The 15,434-nt window shown below is 43.3% G+C and overlaps 1 protein-coding gene across 1 annotated transcript; it reads right to left on the reverse strand.

The window, feature by feature from the left end:
- Nucleotides 1-330: 330 nt before the first annotated feature.
- On the reverse strand, nt 331-13,752 carry LOC146610880 (proteolipid protein 2-like). Its single transcript, XM_085345565.1, has 4 exons — nt 13,657-13,752; nt 1,618-1,773; nt 1,426-1,524; nt 331-450 (listed from the first exon to the last, which is right to left on the reverse strand). Exons 1-4 carry the CDS (start codon nt 13,750-13,752, stop codon nt 331-333), a joined length of 471 nt encoding a protein of 156 aa, XP_085201691.1.
- Nucleotides 13,753-15,434: the final 1,682 nt, after the last annotated feature.

Consider the following 15,434-nt stretch of genomic DNA (forward strand, 5'->3'; position numbering starts at 1 on the left):
GAGGGGAATCCCTCATGGAGTAGACATACAGACAGATGCCAGCACCCCTTATTAAGGCTATGTCATCTTCTTTTCTGTTTCTTATCTGTTCAGGCCATGCAGCAGCATTTATTAAACTGTGACTTGCTCATTTTACTGTCCATCCTCCTCTCTGACCCGCTCCTCTGTTAACCTTTGCCCAAATGACTGCTTTTGGTTCTTCTGTGTTCTTGACAGAAGTATTTCTGTGTGAGAACATTTAAACTCTGCCATCTGTTAAAAACAAAAACAGTCAAGATATTAGAGAAAATTGCACATATCAAATAAAACCAAGAACGCGTTTTGAATGCATTAACAAAAACTGTTTTTCTCACCAGTTGGAGCTGCTGAGTGCTGTCTGTTACTTTGGATTTGGAGGAAGATTGTGTAGGTGTCGTATGCAAATATCAGCCCAGCGAACAACCCTAACACCTAAGAAGCAAGAACTGACAATCAGAATCACAACTAACACAAATACAATCTAAATAAATTATCAGTATTTTGTTAAAGTTAAGTGCCAGAAGACTTTGTGCTCTTCACACTATTAGACACTTTGGTTCATGAAGAAGCCAATGTGGGGACAGACTTGTGCCTGATATACAGCTGCAAAGCACATGTTTGGGACTAAACACGTGATTAATACAAAAGACTACGTGTAGACATAGCATACCACGAGGATGGTTGTGGTGGGGAAATGAGATGTGAAATTTATCTTTAACATACAGAAAATCTGTCATTAGGAGCATGATCAACTTCTCTCACTCAAAGGGACTTGTCAAAATTGCTCATTGTTCATCTGAGGATTTGTGAATCTGCACTGAGTGTTTTCAGTGAGAGCAGCAGTATGTTCAGTCAGACCTCATGACCAAAGTAATACAGTGACAGTTGTCAGTACATCCAGTAGTATATGTCAAAAAACTACATTAACTCCCATCTTTTTAAAGGTTTATCAAATTCAGGGTCCCTGGTCCCGGCTGGGAAATCAGTCTGAAACTGATTTCCGGTCATCACCGTGTCCTGTTTTTGGCAACAATAAACTAACATTCAAACTAAATGACACATGGATTCAGTGTTATATCTGGATTTTTTTTGTCTTAGAAATTTTTGAATGAGCTAAAGTAAGGTGATAAGTCACAGTCTACAGTTGTAGTCAAAAAGGAAGGAAGTATTGCAGTATGAACATTACTCAATGTTGAGTGCCTGCTTTTTCAGAAAGTCTGAGTGTTTCATATTGAACACAAAAAAGTGACAAAAACACCAGGCATTCAGTTTTCACATGTATAACTGGCAGCACCGAAATTAGTCAGTGGTAACAGCCATCAGTTGTCAAGATAAACAGAGAAATAAATATGAGCGGATTCAGTATGCAGCTAAGAACTCAGGCTGAGTCATTCTGGCTTAACTAACCGCGCCTGCCATACAAGCTCCATCCCTAGATCCTCCAATGAGATTGACCAGAGAGGTGATGATGTAGCAGGCGGCACCAACTGCAGCACGGAACAGATCCTGCACAAAGGGAAGCAAAAGATGAAGCATTATGCAATTTAGCACAGAAATGTGTCAGAGTGTGTGCATGTAGTTATGTGTGTGCGGACTCACACTCCAGACCCAGTTGATCCCTAAGAACTGCTTGTCCAGGTCCATCATGAAGACGCCGAAGAAGATCATGGAGAAGGTCATCTCACATATGGGCACCGTAGTGTAGCCTCCACACCAGGAAGAAGCATAGCAGATGATGACGATAAAACTGACAAGCTAAGATAGAGATGAGAGAAAAGAGGAGATAAGACTTGATATCAGTGTAAATTTCACAGGAAACTAACACCCACACTGCATAAATTCCTCTACCCTGTTAGAATTTCCAGGTATAAAAATCAGCTGCAATTTCTCTGAGATAGGACTGCACATTTTTGTAGCGTCACACAGCAACAGAAAATAATCTGTCTATAGAGCTGTCACGTCCAGCTGGACAGTAAATGAATAAAATCATCCATCCATCCATCCATCCATCCATCCATCCATCCATCGTCATCCGCTTTGTCCGAGGCCGGGTCGCGGGGGCAGCAGCCTAAGCAAAGAGGCCCAGACCTCCCTCTCCCCAGCCACCTCCTCCAGCTTGTCCGGGGGAATACCAAGGCGTTCCCAGGCCAGCCGAGAGATATAATCTCTCCAGCGTGTCCTGGGTCTGCCCCGGGGCCTCCTCCCGGTGGGACATGCCTGGAACACCTCACCCAGGAGGCGCCCAGGGGGCATCCTTGTCAGATGCCCGAACCACCTCAGCTGGCTCCTTTCGATGTGGAGCAGCAGCTGCTCTACTCTGAGCCCCTCCCGGATGGCCGAACTTCTCACCCTATCTCTAAGGGAGAGGCCAGCCACCCTTCGGAGGAAGCTCATTTCTGCCGCTTGTATCCGCGATCTCGTTCTTTCGGTCACTACCCACAGCTCGTGGCCATAGGTGAGGGTAGGGACGTAGATCGACCGGTAAATTGAGAGCTTCGCTTTTACACTCAGCTCCCTCTTCACCACGACGGACCGGTGCAACGTCCGCATTACTGCAGCTGCAGCCCCAATCCGTCTGTCGATCTCCGGCTCCCTTCTCCCATCACTCGCGAACAAGACCCCGAGATACTTGAACTCCTCCACTTGGGGCAGGAACTCATCCCCGACCCGGAGTGGGCACTCCACCCTTTTCCGGCTGAGAACCATGGCCTCAGATTTGGAGGTGCTGATCCTCATTCCCGCTGCTTCACACTTGGCTGCGAACCGTTCCAGTGCGAGCTGGAGGCCTTCACCCGATGAAGCCAACAGAACCACATCATCTGCAAAAATCAGAGATGAGATTCTGAGGCCACCAAAGCGAAAGCCCTCCGCCACTTGGCTGCGCCTAGAAATCCTGTCCATAAAAATTATGAACAGAACCGGAGACAAAGGGCAGCCCTGGCGAAGCCCATCACCCACCGGGAACGAGTCCGACTTATTGCCGGCAATGCGAACCAAGCTCTTGCAACGGTTGTATAGGGATCGAATGGCCCGTAGCAATGGGCCAGACACCCCATATTCCCGCAACACCTCCCACAGGACACCCCGAGGGACACGGTCGAATGCCTTCTCCAAGTCCACAAAACACATGTAGACTGGTTGGGCAAACTCCCATGCCCCCTCAAGTATCCTGGAGAGGATAAAGAGCTGGTCCAGTGTTCCGCGACCAGGACGAAAACCGCATTGTTCCTCCTGTATCCGAGGTTCGACTAACGGACGAACTCTCCTTTCCAGCACCCTGGCATAGACTTTCCCAGGGAGGCTGAGGAGTGTGATCCCCCTGTAATTGGAACACACCCTCCGGTCCCCTTTCTTAAAGATGGGGACCACCACCCCGGTCTGCCAGTCCACAGGTACTGCCCCTGATCTCCACGCAACATTGCAGAGGCGTGTCAACCAGGACAGCCCTACAACGTCCAGAGCCTTCAGGAACTCGGGGCGGACCTCATCAACACCAGGGGCTCTGCCACCAAGGAGTTGTTTAACTGCCTCAGTGACCTCGCCCCCGGAAATTGGCGGGTCATTCCCCTCATCCCCAGACTCTGCTTCCTCCTCGGAAGACGTGTCAGTGGGATTAAGGAGGTCCTTGAAGTATTCCTTCCACCGCCTGACAATTTTCTCAGTCGACGTCAGCAGCGCTCCGCCAGCACTATACACAGTGCAGGTAGAGCACCGCTTTCCCCTCCTGAGACGTCTGACGGTTTGCCAGAATCTCTTCGAGGCAGTCCGAAAGTCTTTTTCCATGGCCTCTCCGAACTCCTCCCACACCCGAGTTTTTGCTTCAGCCACTGCCCGAGCCGCATTCCGCTTGGCCTGTCGATACCTGTCGGCTGCCTCCGGAGTCCCACAGGCTAACCAAGCCCGATAGGACTCCTTCTTCAGCCTGGTGGCTCCCTTCACCTCTGGTGTCCACCATTTGGTTCGGGGATTACCACCACGGCAGGCACCCACCACCTTGCGGCCGCAGCTCAATGCAGCAGCTTCGGCAATGGAGACGCTGAACATGGTCCATTCGGACTCAATGTCCCCGGTCTCCCTCGGAATGCTGTTGAAGCTCTGCCGGAGGTGTGCGTTGAAGATCTCGCGGACTGGGGCCTCTGCTAGACGTTCCCAGCACACCCTCACTACGCGTTTAGGTGCACCAGGTCTGTCCAGCGTCCTCCCCCGCCACCTGATCCAACTCACCACCAGGTGGTGATCAGTTGACAGCTCAGCCCCTCTCTTTACCCGAGTGTCCAGAACATATGGTCGCAGGTCTGCTGATACGATTACAAAATCGATCATCGACCTACGGCCTAGAGCGTCCTGGTGCCACGTGCACTTATGGACACTCTTATGTTCGAACAGGGTGTTCGTTATGGCCAAGCTGTGGTTAGCACAGAAGTCCAATAACAGAGCACCGCTCGGGTTCAGATCAGGGAGGCCGTTCCTCCCAATCACGCCCCTTCCAGGTCTCGCTGTCGTTACCCACGTGAGCATTGAAGTCTCCCAGCAGGACAACAGAGTCTCCAGGTGGAGCACCCTCCAGCACCCCCCCCCCCCCCCAGGGACTCTAAGAAGGCTGGGTACTCTGAACTGCCACTCGGCGCATAAGCGCAGATGACAGTCAGGACCCGTTCCCCGACCCTAAGGCGCAGGGAACAAACCCTCTCGTCCACCGGGAAAAACCCCAATGTACCGGCAGCAAGCCGAGGGGATATTAGGATACCCACCCCAGCCCGCCGCCTCTCACCAGGGGCAACTCCAGACTGAGACAGAGTCCAGCCCCTCTCCAGGAGACTGGTTCCAGAGCCCAAGCCATGTGTAGAGGTGAGCCCGACTATATCTAGCCGGTACCTCTCAACCTCACGCACTAACTCAGGCTCCTTCCCCACCAGAGAGGTGACATTCCATGTCCCTATTGCCAGTCTTGGCAGCCGGGGGTCAGTCCGCCAGGGCCTCCGCTCCTGGCCGCCACCCGACACACAATGCACCCGACCCCTATGGCGCCTCCTGCGGGTGGTGGGCCTGCGGGAGGATGGGCCCATGTCTCCTCTTCGGGCTGTGCCCGGCCGGGCCCCATGGACTAAGGCCCGGCCACCAGACGCTCGCCCTCGGGCACCCTCCCCGGGCCTGGCTCCAGGGCGGGGCCCCGGTGACCCTATCCCGGGCAGGGTAAACTGTTCCCTCGGTGTCCTTTTCATAAGGGTCTTATGAATCAATTTATTTATATAGCACTTTTCACAGGATAAAAACCACAAAGTGCTTCATAGTAATATAAAAGAAATACATAAAATACATTATTAATAGGGCTGTTCGACATAACGATATATATCGGATGATGATATAAAAACGTCTATCGTTTCATTTTACGCTATCGTTTGTTTCGTGGTGTCGCAAAATAAACTGTTTACGACAATATTTTTTCATCGTTTTGATGGTCACTGTAGTGGCTATATTGATTTATTAAAGTTCTCTCTTTCTCATATTTAATATAACCACTACGGACGGACAGGCGCCTGTTTTTATGTGTTGTGGTTAGCAACAACGACGGTAACAGCATTGCGTGTCCGCTTGTTTATGTTCCACATAAACCTTTCACAATAAAGCTCAAGATCCTGTTGAGACTTTTCAAAATAAACAATCACGTGAAAGAGCAGATTATTTACGGATGAGAATTAAAAAAGAGCCGACAGGTGCTAAAAAAATAAACCTTAGACTCAAACGTTAGAACAGGCTTTTCCCCGCAGCACGCTGTGTAATAAATACTCAAAGAAAACGGCAAAATCTTAGTTTGTAAATTGCAACATATAGAAGAAAAGCAGTGGAGGTGCAATGACATCAAGTACAGTACTTAAGTAAATGTACTTAGATACTGATCCACTGACAATACAGAACTTATGCAAAGTATTTAAACTTAAAGTGACTCATGTGTTAAGAGATCACACCGCTGTGAAATGCAAACAAAGGCGTTCATGTGAAAATAGAGATTGAAGATGTGACGTCATTTCCGGGGTAAAACCAGTCGCATGACAGCCACGGGAAGGCGACGGGTAAAGAGATAGTTTTTTTATCGGATTACGTCGTGGAAGAGAAATTGTTCAAGCCATGTTTCTGAAGTAACAAAGAGCCGACGAATGGCCTGGATTGCAGCCATTCGAAGACCAAATATAACTTTCCAGAACACTCCAGTTCACAAGTTAGTCTGCTCCAAGCATTTCCACCCAGTCTTCTGTTGTAGTTATTACGTTTATCATAACATAATTGTTGATGTAGGTTACAAATAAGTCTTATATTGATTTGAATTGAATTCGATGCGCTTTGCTGCTTTGTTCACTGTGGCTTTGTGGGCTAATGTTCGTTGTGTTTTGTAGGAAAACCAGCCTACAAAATGCAGGAATACGATCCAGACTGGGCACCCTCTATCAACCTGGGTCATACCGAGTTTAAAGCTGCTACCACAGTGCGATTTTATTGGTTAAGAGAGAAAGCGATATCAAAACAGCCACGAAAAGTCACGCATATATGTGCCCAAATGGTGAATAACTGTTTTCCAGTATGTTGTTTTGTAGTGCGTGGGGTTTTTTTGTTTGTTTTTTTGCATTGTTGAAGCAGCTAATAAAGCATGATGGAATACAATTTTGCTTCTTTCTTGTAAGATTCTATAATAGAATGAAACAATAATGCCAGTTATAAATAAAAACAAATTGAATGGATTACAAAACACTTATTTTATTTCTATTAGATGTAAAAATGTTGTGTAATACTACAACCTGAAATGACAAATAGATTATTTCCTGTACAGGCCAACGCAAAGGGAAAAAAATGTAACAACAGCTGTCAAATGGAATAGTCCAAATCACCAAAGTAAACTGGACCTGGGCTTGTTGCAGGGATCTGAAGTTACTAAACATTTTGTGAGTGTATGCACTCACACTTAGGACCATATAATAATAAATATGTGCGTGATGAAAGCTGGGCAGCACGCTAATGTCCTTACTCCACTCTGTATGCTCGTATGGGTCTAACCCTTTCACTCCTTTGATTTTTTCCTTGTACTTTTTTTACTTTTTGCCTTTTCGTTAAGTCTGTCTTCGTACAGACCTGCCGTGTTCTGCTGTTTTTGGGGCAAATAAAATTCAAGTAGGGATTAAAACCGCAGAATTAATGATTACCGGTGCTGGAAATGCTAGCGCTTGATGCAGTGTTTTGAATTTGTTGCCACTTGTACCCACAATGCAATGCCCGAAAGTCACGTGTTCTGTCAATCTCTATAGTGGTCAAGGACAGTAAAGTACAACAGTATTCCCAGACAGGAAGTCATTTTAATTTGCCACTACGACAGTTTATGTTTAGGAGCTGTAGGTTGTTTGCATTTATACTTCTATTCCTGCCTTTGCAGGGTGCATGCAGTCCTGTTAACCAGAGCCAGATGTGCAAACCTATAATGTGGGATGGAAAATCCTTTTATGAGCCTTTATACTACCAATAATGTGATATACGTTGCATTTTGCTACTCTGGCTACAGACAATATCCAGCCTATAAGTGAGCACATGAGAGAGTGGGCTGAGTTAACCTATGTGACCTTTAATAATCAGCATCTTAGCTCCTTGATGCCAAAAGCAAGAACAGTGGAGCAGCAGTGACAGGTGGAATCCCTTAACCTCTGATAAAGCACATACAGTGGAACCCCGACTTACGAATATCCCATTTAACGAAAAATTTAAGTTACGAAGGCGCTGAACAGCAATATTTCTGCCCGTGTTACAGCAAAATGCCTGTGTAACGAAATCCGCTGGCTCTGATTGGCTGAGCCTACAATGCCCACAATGCCTTACGAATCATGTGACAACCCCTTGACTTTCGTAATGGACTCTGTCACTACCCAATCCGTACCGGAAACCTGATCGGTACCCCGCATGCGCGAAGGTGTCTACTTCCGGTCGAAGTGTTTTACGATAGTTACAGGTCAGAGTATCTGTTAAGAATAATAAGAATCTCTTAAAATGTTTCCAATAATGAAATCTTTCAATATAATATAGACAAAAACAAAAAATAAAAAGATAGTTACGGATTAGAACTCCCCGATCCTTACTGCGCATATGCAAAGTTGGACCGTACAAATCGGGTCTGCCCGATCCGTACCGCGCATGTGCAGATGTTTTCTTCTTCTTCTGTTCGTTTAATGGCAGTTTATTCCTCAGTGTACGAGGATACTGCCACCTGCTGACCGAGCGAATGAAGCCTATTGCAAACTGAATTAGCATCATTACAAAACGTGTTAAATTTGATTTAGTGATAGTCGAGTGTGTTTATGCTTGTCTGTGTGGAGAGGATTGATTGGAATAGTGATGATGATGTCCGCTATCACTGTCAATTGTCAGTAAACACTTCATCTGGCTGATGAATCTTCACATGACATATTACAAAGTCTGTATTATTAACTCTGTAATTAGGCACCATTGTTCTTATTTTACGGCGCTGTTGTTCAATCAGGGAACGCTCTCTGTTGAGGAGAAAAACATTTGTATACGGATTATCCATAGTTTAAATGTCCCGGTAGTCGAAAAGGAGGCAGAGCTGTTGAGAAATGCTAGGAGCTAATTGGGCGCTAACCGTATCATTCAAATATATTGAATGTCGCAATGTTGGCAAAGAGAGGAAGTGACATAAGATTTGCGCATGCAGGGTACCGATCGGGTTTCCGGTACGGATCGGGTAGTGAAAGACTCTGTGCACGAGAAAATGCTAACTTCCTGGTTTGAGACTGGATGTATGGTTGTACATTTCCGGTGGCTTTACTTTGCGGTGAATCGCTAATGTGAAGATATACTCCAAAATCATGTCCAAAACACGGAAAGATCGTGTTAAGTTACAAAGAGCAGAAGGTGGGAAAACTCACCACTGTTGTGTCATAAAAAAAAAAATCTAATGATCAATTTTGACGTTTAAAGCATTTAGATCGATCAGTTGTTTACTATGGAACGCCAGGACTGCCATAATGAATTAATTAAATACACCATTAAATAATTAATTAAATGTGGCAATAATTAATTAAAATTGGAATTAATTAATTAAATAAATAGTTATGACACATGTAATTAATTAATTATTGACACATTTAATTATTTATGTATTTCACATTTTAATTAATTATTGACACATTTAATTAATTAATTATTGACACATTTAATTAATTAATTATTGACACATTTAATTAATTATTTATGTATTTCACATTTTAATTAATTATTGACACATTTAATTAATTATTGACACATTTAATTAATTATTGACACATTTAATTAATTATTTAATGATATATTTATTTATTTCATTTTGGCAGTCCTGGCGCCTGGCTCTCATCATGAAATAATTTTATCTGTCAGCCTCACCCATCAAACTCAGGGGGCGGGGCTAACGCTGATCGAGTCAAAACCATTGCTTTGGCCTGGTGGCCATTGTTTCTAGCACACAACAACCGGCATGTGGAAGCTAACAGAACTGAACTTTGAAAAACCCTGTTTGTGTGTCACCAAATACCGTTTTAATATTTTTTTAGCCGAGAATGTAGTGGTTTAATCTTCATGTGTCTGGTCGGTTTGTCAAGATACAGCCTCTTTGCAAAAGTGCTTCGATGATTTTGGAGATGTCTGCCCAGTCTCACGGCAAAGCGTGGGATAGACCCGCTCGCTTCGCAAGCAATCCCACCGACAAAGCGCAGGCCCCGGTACACAGCTGTAGTAACCCCCGCTGACTTCTTTTACTGAGGTTATATTTATCGATGTTTTATTTCCTGATGTTCTTATGTGTCCTACGTGTTTCAGTCGCCAATTCTGAATTATAACTAACATTAAAAACATGTTTAAGGAGGCGAGAGAGCAAATAAATCTGTTTAACATCTGATCTTTGGGTTTTTGTTCAGTAATCAGCGTGACCTGTGTATAAACGCATAAAAGAGATAACGTTGGTGTTTCCGTCATGTAGTAACTGCTGGCTTTAACTGTACAAAGGTTGTTCGACACTATGAAACACATACAGACTTCATGATGTTCGGCTAATATTTTTATTGTGAATAATCATGCTGACCTCGCTCTGTACACCACGCAGCGAGGTCAGCATATCCACGATATCCTCAGCTCCATGAGTTAACACAAAGTTTCCCAGCTGACTATCTAACTTCCAACTATTCCAATGACGTGAAAATATACAGCATAAAGAAAAGTGTAAGAGACTCGGCAGCAGATTAGAATAACAGTTATACATTTAATAAATCACCAAATGAATCCAAGAAACGAGCAAACCTGTTCCGACAATTTGAGTTTGTATTCCCTCAGCTGCAGACTCGCTGCTGTTTAAATGTTTGAAAAGGAAGATTAGATATAAACAAACGTCAAACATAGATTCAGTCTGCCTTCACATTTGATATGAGGCCAGCACGTATAGTGGCTGTGTCCTGTTTTAAGATCATACATGTAAAATTGTTGTCTGACCTCCGTCGATCCAGCCGCTCAGAGTCCGTGGTTACCATGGTTACTGCATAAGCAGCTATAATGTTAACAGCTGGCACTGAGGAAACCTACCGGCAGCATGGGTGTTTATGTTTGTCATTGCAAAAGAACTGTCTGAATGGTTAACTGAAGTTAACTTGGATAAATTATAGTTAAGGAGTATCACAGATAACGCCTACGTGAGCTGTGCGACTGTTCACCACTACACTGAAATCAGCAGGCTATTACTGAAATACACGTGCTATATCATAAACTATGATATAAATAGGGAGGTCCTATTAACATGTTTAATTTTAAAGGACACCTTCCTGCCTTTAGTCTCCTTCATGAGCAGTATTAGTTTTCTTCTAACATCCAGAAGTCTGCACGATGTGTTTCATAGTTTGTAACAAGCCTTTGACAGGTAAACATAACATGACCGAAAAAGCAAAAAAAAAAAAAAAATGAGAGAGAGAGTGTTGACATAAGAAGAGAAAATGCTCTCAATTATGGAGACAGGCAAATGGTTCATTTATGTTTGATGTGTGTTTATTCCTCCCTAAATATCGTCGGTAAAAATGCGCAGGAAAATCTGACGTGCATGGCAAACCATGCACGTCAGATTTTCCTGCGCATTTTTATACCTCTGCCAACAGAGAGAGAAAAAAAAAAATCACATTCTAACAGACAGCTGGTGCTTAGAATACAGTTGAATAACTATTAAAAAACAGATGATATTTAGATGATAGTTCAGTCTAACACATGTGCCAGTGAACCATTAAACGTCTGTGAAACTATGCAGTTATGAAACGTAACTTTAACTTCAGCCAAACCGATTTGCTCAGTTGTAAATAAAACAGCGAAGTAAACGTGACCCGACAGACAGAACCTGAGTGAATGAAGTCCAGCGTTTAACCACTGAGAGCTAAAACTCTGCTAAGCTGTGTGCCAGTGATTGGACATCAGCCGCTGATGAAGCTGGTTCGCCTATAATGTGCTCTGTAAGGAAACAAGCTCCAGCAGCTCTGCGCTCGGGGAAAACACTATATTTACTTATCTTGTGCATAAAAATGCGCTGACATTGCTTTATATCGAGCACCGGCTGCCCAGTTAAACTGTGACTATCACCAGGTAACGTAGGCGTGTTTCTTGAATTAGCAGCAGGTGTTAAACAGCTGACAGATGAGGAGGAGGATGCATGCAGGTAAACTGAGGGTCTGTTGAGCTGATCGCTGGTTTCGTGAGAAAAATGTCAGCTCGTTCTTTATGTTACAGAAGCACAGAGACACAAGACCAGGCGGAAAGAGACGATCGTTCGGTGAAAATGAGAATCTGCGAATGCAACATGTGGAACACGGAGAGTGGAATATGTAAACAAACCGGTTAACGTAACCCCCTCGGTGCACTCTGCATGCTAATTGTTAGCAGAGGTAGTGAAATCTCTAAAAACATCTGAGCACTTTTGCAAACATGTTCTATGTTGACAACCTGACCAGACATACGGCGCGACATTCGCCGCTAAAACACTGTTAAAAGTGTAGCTGGTGACAGAAAAACGGGGTATTTTAAAACTACACCACCACCATTGCTGCCTGTGATTTGATCTGCATTCTGGGATACCTGGCTGCCCCAAGTCTACACAAGCAATCGATTATCTAGGATCGGCCTGTTTTGACTTACTTTGCACGGCAACCAATCAAATGTTAGAGAAGCTGCATGGGCAGCGTTAACCCCGCCCCCTGAGTTTGATGGGTGAGGCTGAAATTATTTCATGATGAGAGCCAGGCGCCAGGACTGCCAAAATGAAATAAATAAATATATCATTAAATAATTAATTAAATGTGTCAATAATTAATTAAATGTGTCAATAATTAATTAAAATGTGAAATACATAAATAATTAATTAAATGTGTCAATAATTAATTAATTAAATGTGTCAATAATTAATTAATTACATGTGTCACAACTATTTTTTTAATTAATTAATTCCAATTTTAATTAATTATTGCCACATTTAATTAATTATTTAATGGTGTATTTAATTAATTCATTATGGCAGTCCTGGCGTTCCATAGTTTACATCACTCAACACAAGCAGAACTGCATTACAAAATCAGAAGACACATCGTCCACATTCAGAAGCACATCTCTGTATAGTAACAGTTCTTATGGTTTAAACAGGCAAATGTTCAGCATTCAAACTACAGGTATATAATAGTCAAAGCCAGATGTTTCCCGTTATGTTGATATCAGCTAGTCAAGTACACACCTACACAGCATGTCAACAAACCGTGGGAAAAAGCCACACAAAAAAAATGAATGATTGCTAGTAAGGGTTTCTATACATTAGTACTTACAAAAAGTATGTTGTGACTTACTTTCAAAATTACAGTGGTCCCTCGCTATAACGCGGTTCACCTTTCACCTTGCTGTTTCGCAAATTTTTTAGTGCAAGTTTGCATTTTTTTTTTTACATCACATTGTCCTGATCGGCTGCCGACGATCTACTCCGTGCCAGTACAGTACTGAATCGCTGCATCGATCGCTAGCAGTGTGACTCTAAAGTGCAGTAGGGGGGCCGCTGTTTGCAAATACTGAGAAACATAGAATTTGAATCCTTTCTCTGTTTTGCTCTGAGGCGCAGGGAAAAATATCGACAGGTCAATGAACAGCATCTACATATATATTCCGTAAATGCCCAAGACAAATCGAGAAATCTAAATCGCCCCTTGATTCATCCATTTGGTCGACTTGTTTTGGAAAAGCCTCAGCAAGGAACGAATATCACACCGGAAACGAAGCGCCCTACAGGAGTTTCGCACCGGAAGTAGCATATGCTAAGTCGCACATGTCCTGTAGGGCGCTTCGTTTCCGCTCTGATATATATGGACAGACTAGAGTGAGAAATGTGAATAACAAAACAGAAGAAAACCGAGCAAAGGGAAAATGACACATTAGTGATTAAAAAATCAATAGATACAGAACATAAATCCACGTAACCATCTATAAATTATTGATTAGTTACAAGTGAGCTTTACACGCAGCATATTAAAGCCATATCTGTGAGTCGTTAAACGTGGATCATCACAGCAGAGCGGCACACAAATATCACAGTGAAAACAAACTTACTATTTCTGCTGCCAGGATGAACCCTTTCTGGGTATTCACGTAGCTTTTCAGCCTCTCCGCGCAGCTGGGAGAGCCGTGCGCACTTGTATCAGCCATTCTGTACTTTATCAAAGTTCACTAAACAGACAGTGTGCTGCGTGTGTTCGACCCCTAACTACGAGCAGATTAAACAAATGTTCTTCTTTCTTTCTTTAGTGGAGGAAAGTTTAGAGAGGGCTGTCCTGGTGCGGTTTACCGTTACTCTTGCTTAAACTGGCAAGTCGCTATTTCCCCTCAGGCGGATGAATCACCTTGATGAAATGCGCTGATTGGCTTCCAGCCAGCACGACCACAGAAGCTCTGCGGAAACATGAGGGAGGAACAAGGAACCGGCGTAGTAGTTCACTGCCGGGCTTTGGCTCGCTACTGCTTTCCTTAAGGGGAGCTGTTTCTCTGTAATTACCTGAAGTTATTTTAATGTTTTGTTATGTCATTTTAGGTTGTTTACATTTGCTTTATACCGTGACGCTGCCGGGGATTATTTAACTGCAAATAAACAACTGGATTGTTGTGCTGGTGCTTGTGCTTTATTAATATTTGCACAGATCCCTAAAATCCCTAAAAACTATATGTAGGACGAAGAGAATGGGTTGCTAGAGAGCAAAGAAACCATGCAAGTTACAAGTTTACTTATTTTGCTTTATTACATACTTTCCCCGTCTCCCTTAATAAGTGAAAACAAGAAGGCTGACAGGAAGCTAAACAAAAGACTAGAGCTTCAGTCCAACTTTTTTCTTTTCATTGTTTTCCTTGCATCATATTCGCTGACATATGCATAATTTGTGACTTTGAGCACACGCAGAGCAAAAAAAGAAAAAAAAGTGCCACATGCCAGCTTGCACGTGAACAGGGGCGTTTCCAGGTTTTTGGAGCAACGATGAGCACGAGGCATGAGGAGTGCAGGGTATTTGATCAGAAATAAACCCAATGTAGAAAACGGGTGTGCAAAACATTTTCAGCCGTGTGTGGAGTCTTGATGCTGTGGAAGCCCGTTTCCGCCACTAAAAAAAAAAGGATCCATAACTCAAAATTTCGAGTTATTTTCTCAAAATTCCGAGTTACTTTCTCGAAATTTCAACATATTAACTCGAAATTTCTATTTATTAACTCAAAATTTTGAGAAAAGTAACTCGAAATTTCGAGTTAGCGCTGCCAATCAGTAATCTACGTGAATGACGTCATTTCCTCGTTACCCGGAAGCTGAAGCCCCCAGCTACAAATGCTACAGCTAAGCAACCGGTATTACATCCAGTCGTGGATGCACACATTGCTGAGTGTTTTCAGCCTTGCTTCACAAATGATGAAATCCCTGTGTTATTAGCTGAATCACATGGTGTTACTATCAGCAAGCGCCAATTTGTTTGTTTGTTTTTTGGGTTTGCAGCCTTTTTTTTTCTTTTTTTTTTTAACTTTATCACATTTTAGACATACAGTCAAGTAAAACAGGGATCACATAAAAGATGACATTGTGGTAGTACAATGAAGAACAGAAAGAGTGACAAGGACAGTGAGACAAAAGTGAGTACAAAAAATAAAATAAATTAAGGGGAACATAAATAAACAAAAGTTTGCAAGAGCCAAAATCAAGTTAGCAGTTTCAATCGGTTATAGATGTTAACAGTCTTGAGAGCCTTAGTGATTTTTGATGAGGAGATTGTCCTTATATATTGTGCAAGTTCCATTTTTAATACAAGAAGTTCAGGCTTTCTGCCGAGGACTTTGCTTTTGTGTATATGAAA

Source organism: Diplotaxodon limnothrissa, linkage group LG20 (assembly GCF_057381915.1).
Source record: "Diplotaxodon limnothrissa isolate DT_005_m linkage group LG20, D_limnothrissa_male_GT1.1, whole genome shotgun sequence".
NCBI lineage: Eukaryota > Metazoa > Chordata > Actinopteri > Cichliformes > Cichlidae > Diplotaxodon > Diplotaxodon limnothrissa.